Source organism: Rhincodon typus, chromosome 19, assembly GCF_021869965.1.
Source record: "Rhincodon typus isolate 14 chromosome 19, sRhiTyp1.1, whole genome shotgun sequence".
Classification (NCBI taxonomy): Eukaryota; Metazoa; Chordata; class Chondrichthyes; order Orectolobiformes; family Rhincodontidae; genus Rhincodon; species Rhincodon typus.
Window position 1 is genome coordinate 18,351,757 of NC_063350.1, and position 27,697 is coordinate 18,379,453.

General features: G+C 40.6%; 1 protein-coding gene across 2 annotated transcripts in view; it reads right to left on the minus strand.

The window, feature by feature from the left end:
- LOC109921818 (proto-oncogene tyrosine-protein kinase Src) overlaps nucleotides 1–27,697 on the minus strand; it is a 151,414-nt gene that overhangs the window by 16,398 nt on the left and 107,319 nt on the right. For both annotated transcript variants that reach the window (XM_048608277.1, XM_048608279.1), the window contains exons 4-9: nucleotides 27,196–27,294; nucleotides 22,760–22,863; nucleotides 9,736–9,885; nucleotides 6,707–6,862; nucleotides 4,652–4,831; nucleotides 208–284 (exon numbers count right to left, since the gene is read on the minus strand). In XM_048608277.1, the coding sequence (XP_048464234.1) occupies nucleotides 208–284; nucleotides 4,652–4,831; nucleotides 6,707–6,862; nucleotides 9,736–9,885; nucleotides 22,760–22,863; nucleotides 27,196–27,294 (766 nt within the window). The remainder of the gene's footprint in view (nucleotides 1–207; nucleotides 285–4,651; nucleotides 4,832–6,706; nucleotides 6,863–9,735; nucleotides 9,886–22,759; nucleotides 22,864–27,195; nucleotides 27,295–27,697) is intronic.

Consider the following 27,697-nt stretch of genomic DNA (forward strand, 5'->3'; position numbering starts at 1 on the left):
GGGCTACTTCTAACTCAGAGCTGTTCTTTGATGTGTAGAATGAATGTGATTATGGATCGAATGACCCCAGATTATTGAGGTCCATTTTAGGAAATGCTAAATTAATAGATCATGCCATTGGTAACATAACACATTAAATAAAACCATGAGAGCGTAAAGGACTTTTAAAACTCATGCATTTTTTATTAGCAATAAGTTGGCACTAACCTGAGCAGCCATATCAACCAGCTGTGGAAGCCTCAAGTACTTTCCCATCTCACCTTTAAGGAAATCCAATAAACTTCCTGTAATAGCAGACCATTCAAAAGATAAGAAAGTGATGACGCCTTAGGCTTCAACTCAATTACTTTCTATGATATTACGTTTTCATCCTGTATCTGTGTGATCAACAAAACAGAGCCATAGAGCAACAAGATAGATTTTTTTTAATACTTAGGGAAAGAAACTATCAAGGATTCTCAGGTCAAGGTACAATACATTAAGATACAGTCACATTTCATTCTACTTTGCCACCAAATATGCCTGAGCCCAGAGGTTTTTAATCAGTCTGCCACGGTAATGTTAGAAGTGTACACCATGCATGCATGGACATTTGTCACTGTGGGAAGATGGGAAATCTGCTCATTGTTCAGCTTGCTTGCACATGTGCAGGCCCAAACATTCAGTCTGAGCATGCACTATAATCGAGGATTGTATCTCTGGGATGAGAAGTACCTGTGCTTGCACAGTAAAGAGGTGCGCGTTGTTGTATGACTGTGGATTCGTTAGGTGGATTGTTCATGCTAAACTTAGTGTCCAGGGTTGCGTAGGTTAGGTGGATTAGCTATGGGAAATGCAAGGTTACACGTACCTGGTAGGGGGTTTGGGTTTTGGCTGGAATGCTCTTCAGAGGGTCAAAGAAACAAAGAACAAAAAATGAAGAAAATTACAGCACAGAAACAGGCCCTTCGGCCCTCCAAGCCTGCGCCGATGCAGATCCTCTATCTAAACCTGTCGCCTATTTTCCAAGGATCTGTATCCCTCTGCTCCCTGCCCATTCATGTATCTGACTAGATACATCTTAAATGACGCTATCGTGCCCGCCTCTACCACCTCCGCTGGCAACACGTTCCAGGCACCCACCACCCTCTGCGTAAAGAACTTTCCACGCATATCTCCCTTAAACTTTTCCCCTATCATCTTGAAATCTTGACCCCTAGTAATTGAGTCCCCCAATCTGGGAAAAAGCTTCTTGCTATCCACCCTGTCTATATCTCTCATGATTTTGTAGACCTCAATCAGGTCCCCCCTCAACCTCCTTCTTTCTAATGTAAATAATCCTAATCTACTCAACCTCTCTTCATAGCTAGCGCCCTCCATACCAGGCTACATGCTGGTGAACCTCCTCTGCACCCTCTCCAAAGCATCCACATCCTTTTGGTAATGTGGCGACCAGAACTGTACGCAGTATTCCAAATGTGGTCGAACCAAAGTCCTATACAACTGTAACATGACCTGCCAACTCTTGTACTCAGTACCCCGTCCGATGAATGAAAGCATGCCGTATGCCTTCTTGACCACTCTATCGACCCGCGTTGCCACCTTCAGGGTACAATGGATCTGAACACCCAGATCTCTCTGTGCATCAATTTTCCCCAGGGCTTTTCCATTTACTGTATAGTTCGCTCTTGAATTGGATCTTCCAAAATGCATCACCTCGCATTTGCCTGGATTGAACTCCATCTGCCATTTCTCCACCCAACTCTCCAATCTATCTATATTCTGCTGCATTCTCCGACAGTCCCCTTCACTATCTGCTACTCCACCAATCTTAGTGTCATCTGCAAACTTGCTAATCAGACCATCTTTACCTTCCTCCAGATCATTTATGTATATCACAAACAACAGTGGTCCCAACACGGATTCCTGTGGAACACCATTGGTCACAGTTCTCCATTTTGAGAAACTCCCTTCCACTATAACTTCCTCAAAGAATTCTATCAAGTTGGTAAGACATGACCTACCCTGCACAAAACCATGCTGTCTATCACTAATAAGCCATTCTCTTCCAAATGTAAATAGATCTTATCCCTCAGTATCTTCTCCAGCAGCGTCCCCACCACTGACGTCAAGCTCACCTGGATTATCCTTGCTACCCTTCTTAAACAAGGGGACAACATTAGCAATTCTCCAGTCCTCCGGGACCTCACCCGTGCTCAAGGATGCTGCAAAGATATCTGTTAAGGCCCCAGCTATTTCCTCTCTTGCTTCCCTCAGTAACCTGGGATAGATTCCATCTGGACCAGGGGACTTGTCCACCCTAATGCCTTTTAGAATACCCAGCACTTACCCCCTCCTTATGCTGACTTGACCTAGAGTAATCAAACATCTATCCCTAACCTCAACATCCGTCATGTCCCTCTCCTCAGTGAATACCGACGCAAAGTACTCATTAAGAATCTCACTCATTTTCTCTGACTCCTCGCACAACTTCCCTCCTTTGTCCTTGAGTGGGCCAACCCTTTCTCTAGTTACCCTCTTGCTCCTAACGTATGAATAAAAGGCCTTGGGATTTTCCTTAACAGTGTCAGTGTGGATTCGATGGGCCGACTGACCTGCTTCCACACTCGGGATTTTATGATTCTATGACTGTTAAAAAAAATACTGCTTGGACACATTTCCACACTAGCACAGATTTCAAGGTGAATAAATATTCAATTTTTTTTTTAGTTAAGCCACCAATCTAAGTTTTGGAATAGATTCAAAGAAGGAATGGATATATTCTTGTATGCTTGTTGTATACATTATTTTGCAAACCTCTCTAGTAAGGCCATGACCCGAGTAAATACAAGTAAATGTGACACTTATGTCCATTTGATTCAGCTGAAAAAGGGAATGTGTGTTGTGAAATTGTTTGTCTCATTGAAGTGTGCCTTGATACTGAAAAGTTTGGACATCACTGCCTTAATCCTCAATTTCAAGAGACCCGTTGCAACATTTTCTTTTCTATTCCCCACATCAAGCATTCTGGTCTGTCAGAATAAAGGTCATTAATTTGCATTGGTTTAGAGGGACACTAAGGTAGAGAGACATCCCAATTACTGAACTTCATGAAAACAACAAGGTTATTTTGTGCTTGTTTTAAGGGTCTTGAATGTCAGAACCTAAAAATCCAAGTGACCCACTAAAAAGAAAAATAAATTTAAATCTTCTTACTCCTTTCTGCCCAATTATCATATTTATAAGAAACTCATTCAATAGAACCTGTGCAGATACCATACAAAATAAAATGTGAATTTGGACAATTTAAAAAGTTTTTCAGCACCAAAAACATTGCAATGTCGCACTATCCTCCCCAACTTTCTTCCAACAAATTGAAATACAGCATGCTTGGTACCCACAGCCACCGTCCCTCTGATAATTTTGCTCCTTGCTGTGATGTCAGGATTTCATACCTATCACATGATAGGGAGTTCAGACTCTTACAAGTTCATGTTTAATGTATGGCTCAACCACTCAGCCAACCAACTCTTTTTCAATAACTTCCTGATATGAAGTGAACTTGCTATGCACATTTATACACAAAGTACAATTGGAAAATTTGATTGGTAACGCAGAGGTGCAGGACTAAACGGAAGCTAAAGGCAGGTGACCTACCCCAGGGCATTGAACTGAGAGTAAATTGTTAAAACAAACAGAATTACCATTTCTGTTTATTTTAGTGGGTTTCAAAGATTTTCTATCATGCCACATTTCCACAATGATTATTAGAATTTATTCGATACACAGAAATACATTTTCCAGTAATGATGTAAACTGAAAACAAGGTGCAAAGTTTCAAAGAATGCTCAGTGGTTGTACATAGTGCTCCAGTATCATTGAATGCTTGTTGATTATTCTCATATAAGTGATCACAAAACCTTTGTTAAATTGTTGGATTCACTAAGCTAGGCAGCAATGAAAACACAATTCAAAATAAACCTGAGAGACTATTTTCTCAGCTACCAGGCTAAGTGAATCTGAAGTGGTTATTTTGATATGACCAGCATGTAAGTGAAACCCCACACACTAACATAAAAAAATGATAATACAACAACATAAAATTTTCATCAATACTTTACTTCAAAGAGCAAAAAACAAAGAAAATTACAGCACAGGAACAGGCCCTTCAGCCCTCCAAGCCTGCACCGATCCAGATCCTCTATCTAAACCTTCTTTTAATAACTTACCTTTTTTCCATCAATAACTTACTTTTTTCCATGTATAATTTATAAAAAACAGCATTAATATGGTTGACAGAACTGTGGCCAATTAGTTTTATCTAAATACTACTGGTCACTACAAAAGAACACAATTCAAAAGGCACCAAAGACTATCTAACCACAAATTTGAATACGCAGTAGTTTCAAAACCCATTTGGAATTTATTCAGGAAATCCTTTTCCATGCCCATTTTTTGAGAACTAAATTTCTCAGAAAGATATATAGCATTATGAAGTGTTACTCTCATGATGAAAAAAAGATATCAATTTATTTTTTAGTCCCAGGTTCCATATTAAAACCAGTTTTTACAATTATATTTTAAACATACTGGGTTCCATTCCAGTGGGGTCAAATACATCAGTGTTAAATCTTTTGTGATGAACATCCCATTCAATTCCATATATAACTACCTTTGCTCATGTACTCCGTTACAATGTAGATTGGTTCTTCAGAGACGACTGCATACAACTGTACCAGTTTGTCATGCCGTAGCTTTTTCATGATCTGAGCCTCCTGCAGAAAAGCCTCTGGAGACATTGTACCGGGTTTTAAAGTCTTGATTGCTACTTTTGTTGTTCCATTCCAAGTTCCTACAGTAGAGCAGAACACATGTAAAAACTTACTACAAACTCAACATCAATTCATTTATTCTTGCTCTAATCCCCCTCTTCCCCTTGGTCTCCTCTCTGTGCTCTCTATCCTCTCATTCCTAAAGCTGTGCAGTACCACACAGAACCTCCTTTTCTCCCCCTCATTCATGATGCTCCCTCTGAGCATTTCAGAGACTTCAGATTAATCTAATGGCTGTTAGAAAGCTAATCACTTTAAATGCAGATATTCGGTGTTTCTGATCCCTAAAATTCTGGGAAAGACAAATCAGAGAACCTCACATGTCATAGTTAGTCATCATACTGTTACATGACACCATCTCCTAAAGAAAGTTTAAAAGTGACCCATTTAGTGATCCAATGAAGTACAGACTAAGCAGAAAGAACTGATCATCAGTCAAATAAAAGCAAAGTACTGCAGATGCTGGAAATCAGAAGTAAAAATAGAAAGTGCTGGAGAAACTCAGCAGGTGTGACAGTATCTGTGAAGAGAGAAACAGAGTTAATGTCTCAAGTCCAATATGACTCTTCTTCAACACCTATTCTTCTTGTGCCAAAGAGAAGTCAAGTTGAACTCAAAATATTAATATTGTGTCTTTCTTCACAGACACAGACAGATCTGCTGAATTCCTCCAGCACTCTCTATTGATTATCAGTATTGTGTTTCAGTATTTCTCACAGTCAGTGACTTTATGACTTTAAGATATGTACTGACGATCATCACTGTTTAATAGCATGTGACCTGAGGGTATTAAGTTCTCATATACCATCTTACCTCAGTTCACTTGAAGCATGACACTTTACCGGAAGCATGCTCCTTCATTGTAAACTAACAGCTTAATCTTAGCTTAAACACAGGAATGCAATGTTTGTACCTAACAGATAATTGTAATATCTGTTGGATTCTTCAATACCAGAGTTTCTTATGCTGCAGAGGATATCATAAGCATTGCTGCATCAGGTAAACCACCATGTTGTAGGAAAACTCATTAGGCAGTTTCAGGAATTCAAACCAGAGCCCTCCATTTTTAAGTTAACATCCTTATCACAATATTATAAAGCTCTTAATTTCTCACAAAAAGTACAATATTCTTGTACAATGTGTTGCACAAATTTATCTCAGCGTGTAACACTATTAATCTATCCTGAAACAAAGATTTCATATTTTCCTGAATCTAATTAGTGAGGGAAGAAAACAAATCTTTCTAATAATGGATACATATACTAAGAACTTAGCAGATATTTTGAAGTTAGGAAAAGGCAATTGGCATACATAGGACTGATTGAGATTAAATTTACAAAATTCTGGAAACACACTACAGTAGGTTATAATTTGTAAACAGCGAGTACAAGTTCACATTTTGGATGTGCATTCATTGTCACTAGAAACCACAGCTGAAGTTCGCTTTTTCTCTCCACTGTTGTTAATCAACCTGCTGTGCATTTCCCTATTGTCATTTCAGATTTCCAGCATTTGCAAATCCTTTTTATTTGTGCTGTGAGTTGATGTGAAACATTCAATACAGTCTGAGATAAAGCATAATTCCTACTGGGAATGTGGCAATCTCTGCAAAGTGTGCAGACATTATGAGGGATAAATTGCCAATTTCTTAAAAGCTACGTTACAATCTAACACAAAGGTACTCGGAGAGGTAATAACATTGAACTATCCAATCACAAAATAGTATGTGAAATATATTACATTATGCTACTCTGAAAAGCAACTTTAATTAAAATCTGTAATTGAAATAGTGATGAGGTTGAAGCAGTTGCTCATATTCCCTGTCAAAGTAATCTTTCCATCAATACAGTAACATACATCATCTCTAATATCAGACTTAGTGTAAGGTCTCTTACCCATCCAAACTTCTCCAAAGCAACCCTGTCCGAGCTTCACTTCCAATCTCAAGGATTCCCGTGGGATCTCCCAAGCATCTTTAGCTAATCCCTGGGTCTGTGGTCTCACAGTTGGGCAAACAGTTGTCAACCGATGACACAAGCCATCAGCGTGCTCTGGAAAGAAAGACCATTATCCAGTGTAAACATCTCATTAGCATTCAAAACATTTATGCCAGCTAATGCAGCCCGGCTCCCACAACTAAGCACGAGTGCACGCACTTTTCAACTTTGTAGCCTGCTTTAGTATATACTAAGAGATTTCACAGGCCACATGTAAATTTACTGCTCCCATTAATATCCACAATTTAACCCTAACTGTTACCCTATCTAACTACTGGTAAATCCTAAAATAAATGGTCCTAATTAACAGGTCTACCTCCCAATGTAGCAGACTCTGCCAGACCTCAAGGCCCACAAAATGCAAATGGCACAAGTCTCCAAGTCAGAAATATAGGGATAATCTTTCTGATTTAATGCTCGCTGCAGGAAGGGGCTCAAACCAGGAGTTTCAGCCAGGAGGTCACTGCTTACAGATATGTGATTTTCCATTTGTTACTTTCCTTAAAATAATTCTATTGCCTAAGATAAAATGTACCAGGCATACATGCACATGGATAGTGAAATAAAACTTGTAAATTAGGGTTGCCACCCTCTAGACTTGTATTTCTAATGAATATTTCCAACTCTGGCTCGAGTGCTAAGTCAGAACATTTGCTCCACTATCTTGAATAGGAAAAAGATGCCTGGACTCAAAGGGCTGGGTTACTAGCCCTTGTATGCTGCACTCCACCTACCATATTTTACAGCTTGGACATCGTTCATTTGGCAGAATGGAACTTAACACATCCATAGGAACTGAGGAAAACAAGACAGATTTTTCACTTCTTTTTCCTGGGTGTTGCATTAGGTTTGCTCAGTGGGTGTGTAGACAAAAGTTAGGTGGCAAGAAGCCCATGACTAGAGTTACTGCACTCAGTTGATCCAACAGGAGCTGAAAAGTATCTATAAAATGGAACTGTTTGAGTGTGCAAGTGTTCAAAAAAAAAGAGATAAGCTGCTGTGCCACTCTTTACGTTTGGCAACATTACTTCCACAACAGATGTATGCACAGTAGGGAGGATTTCCTGGCCTGTAATTCCAACTGGGTCTAACCTGCTGGCAGCACATAGCGGAGATTTGGAATGTACACTATGCCACTAAATTTCCATTATTACCACCCAGGGATCAAAACTTTCTGCCAGAAAAAAGGAACAAAAGGCTTTGTTTACAATTCATGCAATATCCTAGAACAGAAACCCTTCAATGCAGAAAGAGGCCATTTGGTCTATCAAGTCCACACTGACCCTCTGAACAGATTACCACCCAGACCCAGCTCCCCCACCCTATCCGTGTAGCCCCACATTTCCCATGGCTAATCCACCTAGCCTGCAAATCCTTGGACACTACGGGGCAATTTAGCACGGCCAATCCACCTAACTTGCACATCTTGCACAATTGTGGGAGGAAACCAGAGCACCTGGCAGAAACACACACGGACATAGGGAGAACGTGCAAACTTCACACAAACAGTCACCTGAGGCTGGAATCAAACACAGGTCCCTGGCGCTGTGAGGTAGCAGTGCTAGCCACTGTGCCATCTGCTCATTAATTAAAAAGAGGACACTTTCCTCTGCTTTGAAGGATATGCAGCCCAAATTCTAATACCCACTTCTAGCTTCCATTTCCAAAGGGCCAGAGAAATGGTGGAAACGCTTCGTTATTCATCTGCTAATGTCTTCTTCGACCAATTAATTGGAAACTCATGTCAGCTCTCCTTCCACCCATAAAAGATGCCATTGCTTTGGCCCAATATCTTCTTGATGGTCTGGTTCAGTTCAAGAAAATGGTCAGCATGTCAAACAAATCAGTGCATTGAGAATAGGAGTTGGGTGGTCATGCTGCAGCTCTACAGAACATTGGTTAGGCCACTGTTGGAATTCTGTGTGCAATTCTGGTCTCCTTGCTATAGGAAGAATGTTGTGAAATTTGAGGCGAAAGAGGTAGATGAGGTGTAAGGGTAGGGGAAGGGTTGGGAAGGAGAAGGGCGGGGAGAGGTGAGGATTACAGGTAGAAAAGGGTGGAAAGTGGGAAGAGACAGGTAATAGGAAGGACAAGGTAATGACTCTCAGTAGGTCACCACCTTCCTGATGCCAGGTCTCTCAATCAGGCATTAAGTGCTTTTGAATGAGAGGCACCCCTCCCATACGTCTGCACATCCACAGTGGCTTGTTTTATGTGCTCCCCTGTATATTACGTCCTCATCCACTGCTATGGCATCAGACTAAGTGGGCATTCTTGTGGCAGTGGCAGGAAAGTGACAGGGCATTAAATTCAGTAGATGGGTGTGTGGCCATAGGCTCAAGGCAGCTCATTTCTCTTTAAATGCAGTGCTTTGTTCTACACATCTTACAGGCATGTGTCCTCAATTAATCTACAACTTCACTCATTATTGTAATGAAATCCTAGAGGTTGAGTTTTATGGTAGTATTAACAATTCTTATTTTCCTCTACTGTATTTTAAACTGTTAAGATACTGAATTAAAAACAAAAAATATTGAAGAAGCTGTTTAAAGTGAAATTTTATTCAGATTCTTTGTACTGGCAAGTGCACCATTCTAATACACAGTATTTTGTTTTGACTGCTGCTTGATATTTAAATAATAATTGCAACAAATTTCTATTTCTTCTCTAAGGTCACTGAATAAAAGCTTATGCCATGATTTTGCTATGAGGTGGGTAAAGGAGGCAGGTCCCAAATCTACTTTCACTGGAATTGTGATCCATCCCATACTGTAGGCATTATTCTGAACCACATTCTAGCTGTCTACAAATTGAGGTAACTGGTCTCCTGCAACATAGCTATAATACTAAAAATAATCATTTCATTTAAAGTTGCTTTGCAGCGTGGAAACGTCTCTCCATTTGAAAAGTAATTCTTTAGACCTTACTTGAATAGTGGAGCACCAGCTGCTGCAGGTTTTCAAACTGTGTTCGTGAAGTAATGTAGAAGCCACCTTTATCCAGTTTACGAATCTTGTAGTGCTTCACATTCAGTCCTTTCGCATTGTCATAGTCAGACACAGAGAGGCAATAAGCACCTGAATAAAAGGGAAATAAAGAAAAGGCTCTTTATGCACACAAGAGCTTTGTATCACTTCATTTCCCACTACACTAGTACAATCTAGACACTTGTATGAAGTGTGGAGTGAACTTGCGGTTATGGATTTTAGCAGAAGCGGATATAAAAGACTTGATTTGCCCAAATTTCCTGTTGGGCCAAACACGCTAAGAAGTAAAGGAATCTGCCAATTTGCAAGAAACTCTAATATAGGAATTGCACTTCCTCCAATCCTTCATAGGTGTTATTTACAGCACTCATTGCATTTCGAAATTATGCACACTGCATAATTATGTAAACGAAATTATGTAAACAGCAGTCCTTTACCTTGGTTTTCTTGCTTAACCTGATCGTATGCTGCTTGTTGCAGCTCTTCTCCCTTAAAAATAATGAATTCTCCATCTATTCCTCATAGTTAGGTCCCAGGCTTCATTAATTGCTATTTTTGAATGAAATATTTATTTGCAGAAGATAATTACTCTATGCACTAATTGCAATGTAGCATACGATCTGAAGCTTTGATTCAGACAACTCAAAAATCTACATGCCCTGTGTCAATGAAATGTATTTCATGCCAGCTTGCAATAAAACCTCAGAACTGATGATACTACATATTGCTAGATTTGCTGAATACAACTGATTAAGAACAATACGTGCACATCTGGGTCATTTTCAGCAAGTCCCTGCTTGATCTAAATCTTAGATTTACTAACCACCTACACAGTTTTCTGTTTATCACCTTAAACTTCCTGGAAGTATAAACTTGGACATTTTCATTTGTAGTTTTTCAAATGCCAACAAAATATTTTATTCCTAGTCATGTTTTCTCACTTCTACTTTGTAAGGCAGACTATGTCCCATAACTCAGCTACTGATTAAAATAAAACAGGCTCTGTGTTACCAGGAATGTACGATGTTTAAGGAGACGTAATAGAATTGTTTGTAATACCAAAGATGGCAGTTCATTGTTATGTTGAACAATGTTCTGCTTGAAAAACTGCATTTTCACTGTAGCATATACTTACAAAGAAGCTGCTCTCAAGACCATTAAATTAGTTTCAGTATAAAAATCACCACAGGCTGAATCTGTCTACTGCCATATTTTATGTCGTTCTGTTGATAGCTTTTTTCGGATCATTGCAGAATCCAATTCTCAAGCCAAAATTCCTGATAACACAAAGCTTTCAGTACACCAGGTTTGTGATTCCAGGCTTTTTTTTTTCAGTACTTTTGCAGTTGTTGTCATTCCATAGATGTTGGATTTTTTAAACAAAAACTGGGTGAAAGGCTTCCTTTCATGTCTGTAGCAAAGTTGTCTGAACCTTTTACTTGTCCATGCTCAATATTTCATCAAGTACAGTGCTCCACTAGGAAAATCAATCAGAACAAGCTCTGAGGTTGGACCTATAGGATTCTGCAATATCTGGAGGTTTCGCGAAAAACATTTTAAAGCTGCACAGATAAAAGTCACCTGCAGCATTATGCACCAACTGTTTAAGTTCTGTTCCAATTGTCCCTCTCCTCTCATTGGACTCAACATGTTGTAGGGTATAGGTCCTTGTGAGCCTGATGCTGAGCATGAGATGTCTGTCATCAAACACTCTTTCCCTGAGAGGGCTGAAAGCTCTGTTGGCACATTAGAGGTGGTGCTGAGTTCAATTATAGACATCTACTGTTGCTGCCGAGATACAGGGATTGATTAACATTGCCCACTGGTTTACTATGGATCCTGAGAGTCAGCGGGTAGTATTGCATGTCAGTAAGAGGCTGGTAGGAGGAGGCTTGCCTTCTGAATATTTAGCTTCAGACCCATTTTCTCATATCTCCATTAATGTATCAACAATGGTATGAAGCTTAGCCTCTGAGTGCTTGCACATGCAAGTGTTGTCTGCATACTGCAGCTCAGCAGTAGAGGTTGAAGTGGTCATAGTTTTGGGTGGAGGCGATATAGCTTAAGTGGGCATTGTTTAGATGTAGACCTAGATAATGAGTACCAGTGTGTTAGTTAATTGACGGATGAGTAACATCACAGACAGGTTAAGTTGTGTCCTTAGCCAATGTCCATACAAACACTGTTTCCAGCAAACATTATCATAATGCAAGCAAATGTAGTTTCACACCTCCACTACACACAACATCTGTTCCTTTACTTCTCCCATTACCATTCAATACAGTCTTACACCATAAAATATTCTATCATTTAACTTCTTTTGCCCTATACCTAATCACAAACTTTCCCTTACGCTCTTTTTACCTTCACATTTTCGAAATAATACGTGCCAGACAAGTGCCAGGCAAGGACCATCTCCAACAATGGAGAATCCACCATCTTCCCTTGATATTCAATGGATTGCTATTGCTGAAATCTCTTATTATCAGCATCCTGGGGATTACCACTAGCTAGAAACTGAACTGGACACGCCACAGGCCATGGAGGACAATGCAGCCTACTTGACTGTCAACCATGCACCCCATTCAATATCCATTCCCTCCACCACTACACACAGTGGCAGGAGCATGCACCATTTGTACTGTAGCATCTCATCAAGGTTCCTTTGATAACACCTTCCAAATCCACAGCCTGCATCATCTAGAAAAACAAGGGTAGCAGATATATGAGAACACTATCTGCTGAAAGTATCCCTCCATCCTGATTTGGAACTACATCATCTTTCCTTCACTGTTGCTGGGGCAAAATCCTGGAACTCCATCTCTAACAGCACCACTGGTCTGCCTTCTGACATGGATTGCAGCAGTTCGAGAAGGCCTTCCTTCTCCGCCTTAATACCTCTGTGATTCAACCCTGTCTACACACGTGATGCAACACCCACGCTAATTTATAGATGGACGACAGCTGGGCCATGTGTCTACTGGCACTTGCATGGATACCTGCAGGTTTTCCTCCTCACTGAGGACCCCTGGATAGAACATTTTAGCTGCTTGAGGCTGCTGAACCAATCAGGGGCCAGCAGCTCCAGAGACGGCAGCATAACCACCGCCTTCTCAAAGCTTATTGGGGAATGGGAAGTAAATGCTGTTCTCCAGGAATGCACACATCCTGTGTAAAATTTTTTTAAAAAGTGAACATTTAATTAATCCCAGTTTGATGTAAGGTCACAGACCGGAAACATTCTTCAGGATCCTCTGGCCTGTATAAAAGTAGAGGGGCAGCCTTGGGAAATTTTATAAACAGCCTGGGAAAAATGACAGGTAGCCCATGAGCAACCTTCCCATTCTGATTTCAGTTAGGAGCCTTGCGATCAATTAATTGGTTGATTAAGGATCACCTAAGGCCCTATTCCTGCGTGCGCTGAAATTTTCTAGGCTCCAAGTGGGACATGGAACAAGCAGCCCAACTGCCCAGTGAGATGTGAGTGGCTGGAGTTCCCACATCCACATTAATTTCTGTCTGATCAAGGGCATAGACATGGAATGGGAATGTGCTTGATTCTGACCTCAAGGGCCCACTCTCCCTGCAAGACAGTTCCACTAACACATACTCTGTCCATGATCACTGACACATCTTCGGAGTCCAGGGATGCTGTGCTGGCAGTAGCCACCACCTCCTCTATTATGCTGCCGTCTCTAGAGCTGCTGGCCTCTGATTGGTTCAGCAGCCTCAAGCAGCTAAAATGTTCTATCCAGGGGTCCTCAGTGAGGAGGAAAACCTGCAGGTGTCCATGCAAGTGCCAGTAGACACATGGCCCAGCTGTCGTCCATCTATAAATTAGCGTGGGTGTTGCATCACGTGTGTAGACAGGGTTGAATCACAGAGGTATTAAGGCGGAGAAGGATGCCATTCAGCCCTGTATACCTGCTCCAGTTCTACTTCTTAATGCCAATCTCCTGCCTTTTCCCCATGCCCCTGCACACCACTTCTATTCAAACTATCATCCAATGCCCATTTGAATGCTTCATTTGAACCTGCCTCCACCACATTTCCAGGCAGTGCCTTGCATATCCTAACTGCTTGCTGTGTGAGAAACAGTTTCCTCACGTCACCCTTGCTTTGTTGACACATCACTTTTTGACACCTGCCTGACAAAGAAGGTTCCACCATTGCGGCTTCACAGATGCTGTCAGCCCAGCTGAGCGTTTCCTGCTTTATCTGTTTGCATTTGGCTTTTGTAAGAGCAGGACCCCTGAGCCGATACCTTCCCTCACAATGCAATACCTGGCTCTGTTGCTGCTCTAGCTTGAGGCAATCACAGCTTTTGTCATTACCTGCTTAGTTGGTGGCAGCAGCAACATGATAAGTGAATGGTCCCTGTCCATCCTGTAACTTTCTACACTTGCATTACATCAAGCAGTCAAAAACAACTCCGAAGACCCCCCCAAAAAAATAGCTTAAATTCTTGGACTTTTCAGGCTGCAAAACTAACCAAGCTTGGTATATTTTGGCTTTTAGGTAACAGAAAACAAAACTCATAACTATGAGCCATTTTCCTAATACAGCCACAAAATAGTATATGTACAGGAAATTCCAACTAAAACACCAGACTCCATACGACTGACATGGAAAACTGTCCCTGAGGATGCATGAATATTGATATGGTTTAAATTCTGAATTAAGCCAAGCCACAAAAGTTGATACAAACTCTGTTAAGCTTTAAGGGATTTTTTCCATATCTACCAAGTGCCAACCATCGATGATTTGTGTGCTCCTTCTGCCCTGTTAGTGTGCCAATTGTGGTGCTGGCAAACCAATTTCTCGCACCCAAAGGTGGATTTTGTCAATGCCATGCCAAAATGCATCAAACTTTTAACCTGTGAAGATTTGCATGCAAGTTGTCACCTTTCATACAGAACTCTGCCAGTTAGCAATTCACTTAAGATTGGGAAACACGTAGCTTTTGCTGGTTCATACTTGCTGAGGGAGGGATAGGGCACTTATATTTTGGGGGTCAGAAAAGAATATATAATTGATACAAAAACATGAGTGTGGCTACTTGGTTTCACATATCAGGACTGGCTGAGGACTTTGGGGTTAGGAGGATTTGGTGTAGACACTATTGAAGCTGTTCGTCGAATTTTACAAATTTTCAAGGTGGATACGTGTGCTACTGGGTTTGCTAAATACCAGCCACTTGAAGAACTTAAAGAAGAATGAAGATCGCAGGGATCTTTGTATAGCTTGGTGAATTGAAGGCTTGAATAGTCAAGAAAATTTAAGAACCACTGCCCAACAGTACTGTACATTATCTATCTGAAGCCACCATAATTTTGCAGTGCAACTTACAATCCACGTATGGCTCACTAATATTTATTCTTTTAGAATGCATATTATATGTAGTATGATGTTACTGTGAACTAGAAATACGTACAGTTGTCAATCAGATAATATTAAGTTAACTTCCCCTTCCCAACAGCTTAATATCACTATGCCACTGGATCATACAGAGAGAATGAACTGGGATGGTAAAGGAGGTATTGTGGGGCTAGGGACGGAGGTCCCGGGAGGAGGCTGGAGGTAACCAAATCACTGGACCACTAGTCTAGTGTCCAATGCTGGAAATTGGCAATTGTGTCATCAATCTGGATCTTGCTGGATTCAGCTGTGGTGCCTTCCCTCCATGGTCTCCCAACATTCACTGTTTAGGTTCACAGGTGTAGAGTGGCCATTTAGCTGAGCTACTGGAGTGTTTTCCATACTGACACATTGATATCCCAGTGAAATTAATTGACTCAGGAAGTGGAGAAGACAAGGGAAATAACAAGGATATTTGAGGAACTATAGGATATTTTGATCATCTGACCATATCAAAGACTAGATTCCTAACTCAGAGAATTATGGTTGGAATGTTCCAATATCCTTAAAAAAAAATGCAGCTTCAGTGCAGCGATGTTATGACCCATCAACAATGTCTATGCAAGACTGAAACAAATTTATAGATAGACATGACTTGCATAGAAAAGGACCTACCGCACCACTCCATAAAATAAACTGGGACTTGGATAAACTTTTGATTCAGGCTGGAATTTGACTTGTATACAAATTGGCTTCGCTCCTGGTTCAAAGACCTCTGCATTCTTCAAGAATTCCAAGGCCTGATGTGCTGAATTTCATGCTATATTGCTTTGCACAAATATAGTCTAAAAAATCAATATCTTGCATCAGTGGAAGACTTTTCAGTAAACTAAGAATTGTACAGGCTTGCACGTGGGCTGTTAAAAAGAAATAGGCATCCAATTGGTCACCCCTCCCCCTACCAAGTATTGCAAATCTTACAATATATTAAACTTAAATAGCATGCACCTTTTCCCCGATGTTACTTCTCACTTTAAAGACTAAACTGTATGACATTTAAAAAGGGAAGAACCTATGAAAACATATCATAAAGGATCCAATATCCAACTTCCTTTCTTACTATAGTTGCAGAACTAGACAGCACCGAGAGTCACACAGACGCGACTATTATTGCTGATTTCAGCTGTTTTGAACAAGTTTTGGGGGGCAGAGACAACCCTAGTCATGTAACATGTTTGCCAATTTAAGTTTTGACATAACCCTGTCTCATTTCTTTTTCTCACTAGCAGCACACTGGCCTCAGGACTTGTAATTAAGCCCACCATGTATCTGACATGTGCACCCTCTCTTACTCTATCTTTCTCAGTAGTCATTAAGTCTCATGCCTATCATATGAGTCTTCCATTCCCATATCCTGGGCTTCAACCTGAACTGTGCACAATAATTGCATATATTGTGCCTTCCTTCCCCATTGAACCTGTCCTCTAAGCATCCAATCTTTGTGTCAGTTAAATCAGCACTGAACTCTTGACAAATACTTAAAGTGATTACAGCATATTTTTGTTAAAGCATAGTATCGACCCTCAAATGGGTCTGAAAGTAAGATGGTTATACTACTCATGTAGTAATCAAAACCACTCATCTAATGATAATGTTCAAATCTCACTGGGCAGAAGGAGAATCTGAATTTGAAACTAGAACAGTATCAGTACTGGTAACCTTCAAACTGTTGGATTATCATGTCAACCAGTTTGGTTTGCTTTTGTCCTTTAGTGAAGGACAGTTGCCATCCTTATGTGGTGTGATCCCCATGTGACTCTTAGCAATGTGTTTGATTCTTCAGTTGAAATGGTTCAGAAAGCCTTTCCAGTATACTCAAGAAGGAGGATTATCACTAATTTATAAAGGACAATCAACAAATGCCAGCTTTGTTAACAACACCACATCCAGTGAATGAATTAAAAGTGTTTCAACAAACAAAGCCAGTTTTCATGTCAGTAATCTTACAGATTCAATCAAATCCAATGCAGGAGAGCAGTTTAAAGCTGTCTGTACACAAGAAGGGGGACAATTCCACCACAGTCAATTATCACTTCATCAGTCTACTCTCAATCATCAGCAATGGGACACATTGACAGTGTCATCAAGATGCACTTGAAAGGGAATATCCTGCTCACCAATACTCAGTTTGGATTCTGGTTGGGCCACAAACTCCTGACCTCATTACTGTCTTAGTCAAAACATAGACAGAGGTGAACTCCACAGGTGAGGTGAAAATGACTACCATGGGCATCAAAACAGCATTTGACTGAGGGCATGACATCAAGGAATCCTAGCTAAAAGAAAATCATTTGGAATCCAGGAAACGTTCTCCACTGATTAGTGTCATATCTCGCATAAAAGAAGGCTATTATAACTATTGCACTGCAATCACCTCAGACCAGGGTATCTCTGCAGGAGTTTCTCAGGGTTAAAATCTTCTAATTGACCTGTTCAGAGATGTTATTACTTATCTTTGAAGCAGGTAGGGTCTTGACCCTGGGTCTCCTGGTCGTAGGGACACTGCCACCGCATCACAAGAGCCCTTCAGATTCCTCAGGGTAGCACCCTCGGCTCAATAACCTTCAGCTGCTTCATCTGTGATCTTCACTCCATCATAAGGCCATAAGCTATTGGAGTAGAATTAGGCTATTCAGCCCATCGAGTCTACTCTGTCATTTGATTGTGGTTGATATGTTTCTTCGCCCTAATCTCCTGCCAAATCCCCATAACCCTTGATCGGCTTACCAAAGTCATAAGATCAAAAGTGGGGATTTTGCTGACTACTGCAGAATATTCAGCACATTCGCGATGCCTCAGGTGTTGTCCATAAACAACAAGATTTGGTCAATAACCACCTGGGCTGATAAATGCCAAGTGATATTTGCACCAGACAAGTGCTAGTCAATGACTATCTTCAACAAGTACATCTAATTATTGCCCCTTAATGTCCAATGGCATGACACTCAACGAATCCTTCAATATCAACAATCTTTAAAAGCTACTTGGATGAGCACTTGAAATGTCAATACATTCGAAGGTATGGGCCAAGTGCTGGAACGTGGGACTAGTATAGATTTAAAGTAGCTTCAGTGGTACAAACTTGATTGGCTGAAGGACCTCCTCTGTACTGTCTGATCCTATGATTCTATAACTCTCCCATTAACACTACTATCGCTATACCTACACCTGGAGGACTGCAGCAGCTCACCACCACCACTTTCTCAAGGGCAATTAGCTATGGATACTAAACTCCCACAAATGAAAAGGAAAAAAAATCGGATAGGTCCTGAAAATGGGCATGTCTTTCACAATGTGTAATTAACCTCCACCCATTGATTGAAATGCAGCTAACTCTGTGCTGGTTACTTATTAGAATAATTGCTGTGTATAATCAACACAAACCACACTGTTAATTGGCAGCATGCATCAGCAAGGATCCCAACATTTAACGCACTGCCAGTTTACATGGCTTATATTTAGACTGCATTTCTTAAAGGGGCGGTGCATTACGAATGGAACACATGCTAGGAATCATGTGAAAAGTGAATCTGATGTGGCAAACAATAATGACTACTTGGCAAACAGCAGGCTCCAAAGATGGAGGCTCTTGAGGCTGCTCCACCTTTTAATAAGATTATGGCTGACGGCTCCATTCCCACCCGTCCCCTATAAGTTTTGACTTCCTTGTTAGTTAAGAATCTATTTCCATCTGCCTTAAAAATATTCAGTAACCCTGCCCGCATTGCTCTGTAAGGAAGAGAATTTCAAAGCGTCATAAACCTCTTAGATTAAAACATTTCTCATCTCATTCTTGAATGGAATGAGCTGGTGGTTGGTGAAAAATAGTCACGATCCCCTATATCCATTGGAGTTTGGAGGCCTTCCAGACATGTATTCCAAAGGCAATGTGTGCAGTTAAACATGGAGGTCAATGCTAGAGTCTAATCCTGAGGATCTAGAAGCAGTGACACTAGTTTACTAGCCTCACATGATTGCACAGCCTCAACCTCTTTTTTCCTACCAGCTACTCCATGAACTGCAGATATTCCTTAAATTACTACAACATTATCATCAACGTCATCAGGGAGGCAATGGCCTAGTGGTATTATCGCTGGCCTGTTAATCCAGAGACCCAGATAATGTTCTGGGAATCTGGCTTCGAATTCTGCCACGGCAGATGGTGAAATTTGAATTCAATAAAATATCTGGAATTAAGAGTCTAATGATGACCATGAATCCATTGCTGATTGTTGGAAAAACCCATCTGGTTCACTAGTGCCCTTTAGGTAAGGAAACTGCAGTCCTTACCTGGTCTGGCCTACATGTGACTCCAGACCCACAGCAATTTGGTTGACTCTTAACTGCCGAGTGGGCAATGAGGGATGGGCAATAATCCCTCATCTCGTAAATGAATAAAGGAAAAGAAATTGACAACAATGTCTTTCAATCAGAACTCATATGCTATATTCATGTGTCACTTCATCTTCCCACACTTCACACTGTTGCTGGTCCCAAAGTCAAATCCCAAGCTGGAACACAATACAGTGTACAAACAACCAACATTACCCAAATATACAGCATCCGCACACCGACCCCAGCAGCACAAGGTGGGGCACGGCAGGAGCTAACTTGCATGTCCTGATCCCAATGGAAAACTGCTGAGCTAGAAGTGAATGAAGTGGCTGAATCAATTGCAGATGAATGTATCCTCACACTTCATCTCCTTTTCACATCCCATTTCTCCCCCACACTACAATATGCTATGACTTTCAAACTGAAGGTGATAGAATCATAGAGTAACACAGCATGGAAACAGGCCCTTTGGCCCAAACTGTCTATGCTGACTAAGGCGCCCACTCATCTACTTCCAATTGCCCGCATTTGATCCATATCCCTCTAAACTCCTCTCATCCATGTACTTATCTGAATGTTTTTTTACATGTTGCCTCAACCACATTCTCCAGCAGCCTGTTCCGTACATGCACCACTCTCTGTTTGATCTTTGCGTGCACTAAGTAGTTTCTCCCCATCTCTCACCAGATGCTTCCCCAGTGATCTCTCAGGATTAGCTGCACTCCCATTTCCCTATACATGACAAAAGTGTTCTGTAGTTTATTCCCCAAGACTTTGTTTCCTGGTTCAATGCCCTCATCAGTTATCCTCTGCAGACAGTCCTTTTAATGATTTTAACATTCTTTGTTCATTTTGCAGGCTAACACCAGTAAGTAATCAGCATGAAAACAAATTTCCACATTTATTTCTGAAATGCAGCGTTGAGTACTGGACTGAAAATCCTCCATTTACTTGAGCTGCAGATAAAGCTGCAATGCTACAACCAATTAACTAACTATCTGATTTACTTAGCTATTTTACACAGTGAAGGATTACAGTTTTGTGTGTGGTACTTAATGCGTTCTGATCATTTAACGTACTGCTGGGATCTGAAGTCTGTCTGTTGTGCTGTGCCAAAGAACTAGCTTTTATCTATTCAGTGACCTACTTTTCACACTGCTCTGCCTCTGGCCACAGTGGGATTTCTCATTCTGACTGTATCTCACAATTCCTCTCTCTGAGATACAGATGTCCGACCTTAACAAACAACTTCAGCATTTTCAATAATGACCTTGGCCTTTCACTTCTTATGCTTTTTATTGAATGAAACAAGCTGTTTAATTTTGATAAAACAAATCCTCTGAATCCAATCCAGGAATGTAGAGTTTTACCCAGGGCTCGATATGTAAAAGGCTTCAGTATTGTTACAAGCTGGAGGTGTACGTTTTGTTCTCAATGGATGATATCATTATTGTAATCACAACTCAACAATGGCATTGTTGCTTCAAAACCTAAGTTTTTCAACTTCAAAATGATACATTTTTAAAACAAGGTCTTGCAATGGTGAGATCAATGCAATGTGATCCTTATACACTCTTTGCAGTTGCTCCATCCAACATAACTCCGTTATACCTTCACTTCAAACATAAGACCCACTTTGTTTAGGACACCTGGCTGTAACTATCAATTTTGTGTTGCATCAGATGGTAGCGCAATATCAAGAATGGAGTGTAACTGGGTTTCCCTCCCATGAATTTTGCCCTCATGATGCTGTGTTGATAAGCTGCTTACAACAATATTTCAAAGCTCTATCCTGAAGCCAACGGAACAGTTCAAGTCCCAGATGGCTTTTTTTGTGTCGTTTGTAAATTGATACATAAAAGTATAAGAAATGGGATGCATTCTATGCGTCAAGACAGGAGAGCTTTTTGTTTCTTTCCTGCGAACAGTTTCTGTGTAACATTGTTCATTTAATCACTATATTACGCACATCTACTCTTTACAAAGGAACACTGATGTAAAAGGAATGCGGTGGACAGAAGCTGTCAACACACAGCCTGAGGGCACCACTTTCCACATCCTACATTCTTGCACACTACTCATAGGAGCTTGGGAACAAAGAATTCCTCTGCACTTTCATTCACTTCAGACAAATTGCAATTCACATTGTTGCAGCAAATTGGAAATGTTTACTTGCGAGTACCAAGGTTGTAAACCACTGAAAGTCAGACTTGCAATTGTTAATAACGGTGAACTGCAATCTACACAACCACTGTCGCCACCCACCCACCCCGTCCCCCCACCCCACCCCCAACGCCACACATACACAGTCAGAAAATTTGTGCACAAATCAATTCATTTGCAGCCTTCCTCTCTTCCCTTGACCCCTCAACTTCACTGGCAGCTATTTCATTGAGATTCATTCTCTAATTTCAGGTGTAGTTGAGCACTGCTCACAGCTTGTTGCAGAACGATTTGTCAAAACATTGATGCTACTGGAAAGACAACATGGCAATCTCCAAAAATAGTACAGCCACCGCTTCAGGACCATGCAGCTTCATTTTGTCCCATCTAGGTTGGATTTTATTGCTTCAGTCACCAGTTGGCTGTTTAATCACTGGCTTCACCAATCTTTTCTTTCTGAAATAATGACTGGTCCGTAGTGAGCATTGAATGGCCAACCCTTTTGCCCAATTACTGCACGCTGAAACCTTCAACCTGTGATACTGAATAAAAGCCATGTCCTGGTTGAGATTGAGAGTTGAGAAACCCTTCTGAGCCAGTGAGAAATCAGACAGCGCAACAACCCATATTTGCTGCTCATCCTTCAATCACCCCAAAGAATAATACCATTTCAGAGGCTAAAAAGACTTGCTCCAAAACCTCTTCATTAAGTCACTCAGTTATAGATGTACAAGAACATCCTTCAGAAATCTCCCTTCCAATTTTTCAGCTTCAGTGATGAATAGATTTCAACTGACTTCAGTTCAGCTCCCTAAAGGTATTGTTAAGACAAAAAACCCGACATGTGGAAAACTGCAGATTTAAACTGACTTGTTCCATTGCACATTAATGCGCTGAAACATTTCATGCGTAAGGGCTGTGCGTACCACGCCATAACAAAAATAAAATCAATTGTGACAGTCTGAGCTAGTAGGACGCAAAGATCAGGCATCCACTTTATTCAGATGATAAAAGGAATTTAATTCACTTAATTTTCAGTGATAATTACCTTTTGTGGTCTCACTCTCCCTGACCAAAAAGGTACCACGAGGATTTTCAGGACTTAGTAACATTCGCTCCGATTCTCTTCGAGTAATCTTCCCAAAGTACCACCTGAAACAATAGTAGTCAATAAAAATGGCCATCATTTGGAGAAATTAAGCATAAACACAAAATTTCTATGCATTTCCTAAAGCTGACTCACTAGCCAGAACCAAACCTACTCAGAAGAACACTAAAACAAGGTGTCAGCAGTAACAGAGATAAAGCAGGATTGAATGATGTTCACTGATTACTTTTACAACCAACCTGCTCCCCTCCACTCTATTTTGCTGCATATTCAAAAGTATCTCTAAGCGATGAGCAGAAACCATTCAAAGCTTCTTTTAATAAGCAATAATTGAATAATTGATTATTCAAAAACAGCACATTATCCACTAAATTTTAAGGTTATACTGGTCTTAGCTCTCGCAATTATTTTTTAAATCAGGAAACATTTCTCTTGAGTATGAATTTTTTTTTCTCTCTCAGAACAGTAATACTACTACTGTCCATAAATTTGTTATGTTAACAAAAATGTCAACAGCAATTTTATGCAAGGCAAGTTGCACTTTGTATGGACACTGGCTTTTCCATTAACCTTGTTATTGGAGAATTTCCTCTCAGGACTCTTCCCAGGCAGTCACTAGGATATATGCCAGCTAATCCCTTAGTTAATTGTGCAGAATGAATGGGATAGATGGGCCGAATGACTTTTTTTCATGATCCTCTGCATGCATTTCAGAGGCGCCAAGCTTGGGATGCTTTTAGTCTATTTGGTACGTGGGAAGTTTCAGGCTTTCATGCGTAATTTTTTTTAAAAAATCAATCTTCCAAATGTTACGTCCAAGTACATCTCCAGATGTAAGCACATAATCTAAGATGACATTTAAGCACAGTACTCAAGGAGTGCTGCATTTTCAGAGATGTGGTCTTTCAGATGAGTCATTGACCTAGTGCTCTGCCTGTTAATATGGTCAAAAGTCAAGATAAGTGCTATTCGCGTCAGGTCTCGGCCAACATTTAGCCTTTAACCCACATGATCAACTGGCCATTAATCTAATCGTATTTGTGGTCATTGTTGTTCACGTGTCTGCTGCCACATGTACCTACATAATAAAAATTGCTACAGTTTAAAAATAATTCACCAACTCTGAAGCACTTTGAGATGTCCCTCAGGATATAAACAGAGGAAGACAAGTCCACAGCCTCTTGTTCTATCAAAATCATTTATAATTACTTTACAAAGCATCAAACTATTTGTGATGAGGCATCTGAGCTTCTTTAAAGTGCCAGCTACTCTACTCTACCTCCAAGTCAGCTGTAGTACCTTAGCCCAATATTACCTGCATTTTTCATGTCATGTCCCCAGATCTCCTTGGGAATGGGATTAGGGTAGAGCAGTGTGGTAATTTCTCTCATTCAAAATATGATAATGCTGCAATATTAAAAAGGTGACAGAAACTCCAGTTGTTACTCCTTCTGCATCTAGCCCTGTGCTTTCTAACCTATAGTCTGTGCAATTTGGGCAAAGTAATCTGATATGATTAAATCGGGTAAATGTTAATACTTAACAATGGATTTTGAGTTGCTTATGATAATCACTGAGGTGGCAGTGGTTGTGTTTGCGTATTAATAGGCCCACGTTATCTATGTCACCGTATCATATTTTCACAATTCTGCCATCAACAACATAAGCTGCCTGTTTAACATTGAAACCCATTTAAATTCTTTTTGTATTTTACAGATTGATCTGAACGTTCTCATCTCTCTCATCTGTGTGTCAAAATGACCATCCATGCCCTACAAGCAGACCCCCATACCATCAATAATGCATATGCCCCCTGCAATAGCTACTTCAATAATTCAGGAGGTTGCCTGTCTCTGTACATAATTTGGAAATATATTGGAGCATAAATTTTACTCTCTACAGATCAGACTATAATGTCTTCACCAGCATCGTAGGAAGCGTTCAATCGTTGCCATTCTGAGGACCTGTGCTGCAGATACCCTCACTACGTCCTTGTTGCACTACCACCAAGGCTAGCACTAGAGCAGGCACCAATAACCTGCTGTATTTGTATCACTGAAAAGCTGCAGCTTACTGAGCTGTGTGTTTAACCTCTGATGTGCCAAAATGCCTCTTCTGGTTTTTTGAGGGACTTTCATTTTTCTAAATGATCCTGTACATCCACAACCCCAGTACTTCTTCATAATCATACAGGAAAGAGATCTGAATCAGAATCAGAAATCACTGGAGAAACCCAGCAGGTCTGACAGCAACTGTGGGAAGAAAGCAGAGTTAATGTTTCGAGTCTGGTGACTATTCATTAGAACTGTTAACAGCTAGGAAGAAATGGTATTTATGCTGAAGCCAAAGTGCAGGATGGGGGGTGTTGGTGAATGGGGGTTAGGTGCAGACAGAGCCCACAGAGGGAGATATGAAAGGACTAAGTTAATAAGGAGATAATGATAGCAGGCCAGGACAGAAGAAAAGCTGGAGAAGTGATAATAAGGGTGAAGAGCAGGATAGAAGGGGCAAGCTATAAAAAAATGGCTGAGCTGTACTTAATGGAACCTCTATAATGTGATAACGCACCCAGGAGTATATGGAATGTATGGTTGTGCTAAAAGCAACCCATGTCAGAACAGGACCGGGTATGGGGTGGGTAAAAATCATGGAAGGATGGTATCCGGCTATAAAGTTATTGAACTCGTTGTTGAGCCCTATAGGCTGCAGGGTCCCCAAGCAGAAAATTAGATGTTGTTCTTCAAGATTGTGCTGAGGCTTGCTGGAGTACTGTAGCAGGTCTATGACAGAAATGTTGGCGTGGGAACATGTTGGTGCGTTTTCAGGCAACTGAAAGCTTGGGGTCATAATCTCCTTGTTTACCTACCCCTTTCATATCTCTCGGTCTCTGGGCTCTATCTCCACATATCCACTCACCTCTCCTCTTTCCCGTCTACCCCTCCACTTCGGCTTAAGCATAAATACCACTTTTTTTCTCGCTGCTAACAGTTCTGGTAAGAGTCACCAGATTTGAAACTACTTCATCAGTTGCCTTGCCTGCTAAAAAGGCAATATCCAGTGTGAAGCCCAGTACATCGTAGATAACAGTGGTGAAGCATCACATCTAATCCAAACCTCACATGAAGTTCACAAATACACACTTTGCAGCAAAAGTCATGAAATAATAGCCAGGAGCATGAACCTTGTTTGATTCCTCCATACAGTCATTGCTGCTCCCCAAGAGCTAACACCAGCAAGTTCAACCTGGGCAGTGGATTTAATATAGCTCAGCTCCACATTTGTTAAAGCTGTTATAAACAGAGCTAACCTATTAACATGCAATATTTCATATCAGGAAAAGCCACCTCTATAACACTTCCAATTTTGCCATGGGGTTTAATTAGATTAATGCTATTCAATGTTTGACCTTCACACTATCATTGCACTATCAACATAATGCTTAAGCAATAGATGTTAATGTTATGCGGTAAATCTGATAACATATATGTGTCTATTTATATTGGTGCCATTTGATTTGGATTTGTGGAGACTCCAGTTGAACTAGAACCTGTGATTACACTGCTTTTAAATCCAACTCTTTACTGTACCAGCAGAATTGCAGGTTTGATCTGGACCTGCAAATCTGTCACTAGGATAAAAGAGCCATAAAACCTGAAAGCCAGCTGAGGAATGCCACTATTCTGCATCTGGAATGTACAGTGGATAAGTGGGCGGGGAGGATTGTGATTGAAATCAGCCACGGAGGCCACTCTTCACCCCCCTCCCCCCACCTTCCAGTTAAATAACCTACTCAGCTTCCAGATAAGGAAAGACAATTTGGATGCGGTATCTGAGCAGCGGTCATCACCCGTAACTCAGCCTGAACTAGTGTTTTGAAGAGAGTTGGGAATGAGATCAAACAAAACTTGACATTCCCCTTTATGTGTCTATTTTGTTGAATTGAAGTCAACATTATCTGCTTATATCTAGAAAGCCAAACAATGCTGTTTAACGTTAAATAAAATGTGTGGAAATAGTTCCATCAATTCGAGATGGCTATCTATTTAAAAGGACATCATAGTGGAGAATGCAGATTTCATGCTGGAGTAATGCCACTGTAGTCCTGGCAGAATTGATGGAGAGAGACAGGCATCATATAGCCAGTCCAGAATTCAGATAAGCAGAAGAGCCTGGTCTCTGCCAAATGTCTAGCCAGCAGCTGAAGGAGGAGGAGGGGACTGCTTACTGCATCATCACATTTTATAAAACAATGGAAATAAAGCAGGATCTAATCATAAAATATTAATGCAAGGTTTCACAAGCATTTTTCTCTTCAGAAGAACGTTGTTTTGAATAATCAAAAACACAGTTTATCATTTCTAAAGCAAATTATTTACTCTTCAGCCTGAATGGAGTCAGAAGGTGCAACATAATTGCTGGGAATATATCCAGTATTTCCTGTAGCGAGGGAACGGGCTAACCACCAATCTCCTTCCCTGCAAGATATAAAAGGGACAAGAAAGAATTATGTTGCGATGAACCATTTCTGTCCAAGTTTCAAGTGAATGTTAACATGAAAATAACTGACGATCCAGTCTGAATGACAAATTCATTCATATGAGTACTGCAGGTTTTTAGTCAGCCATTATGAAGAAAGTGTTGAAATTCAGAAAGTGCCGGATAGATTTTTAGTCAGAATCTGGAGAAAGTGACAGAGCTTTTCTCCATTTTCCTTTTAAATGTATACAAAGAAATTGTTTCTTTTCTCTCCTTCCAAATAGAGGAAAATTAATTTGGCAAAAATGTGAGCAAAATCTTACAGAAGTACATAATTTGCTGAACCTATTTCCATATCTTTGCACTGAATACAATATGTAGTTCATTTGACTCTTGACTGGG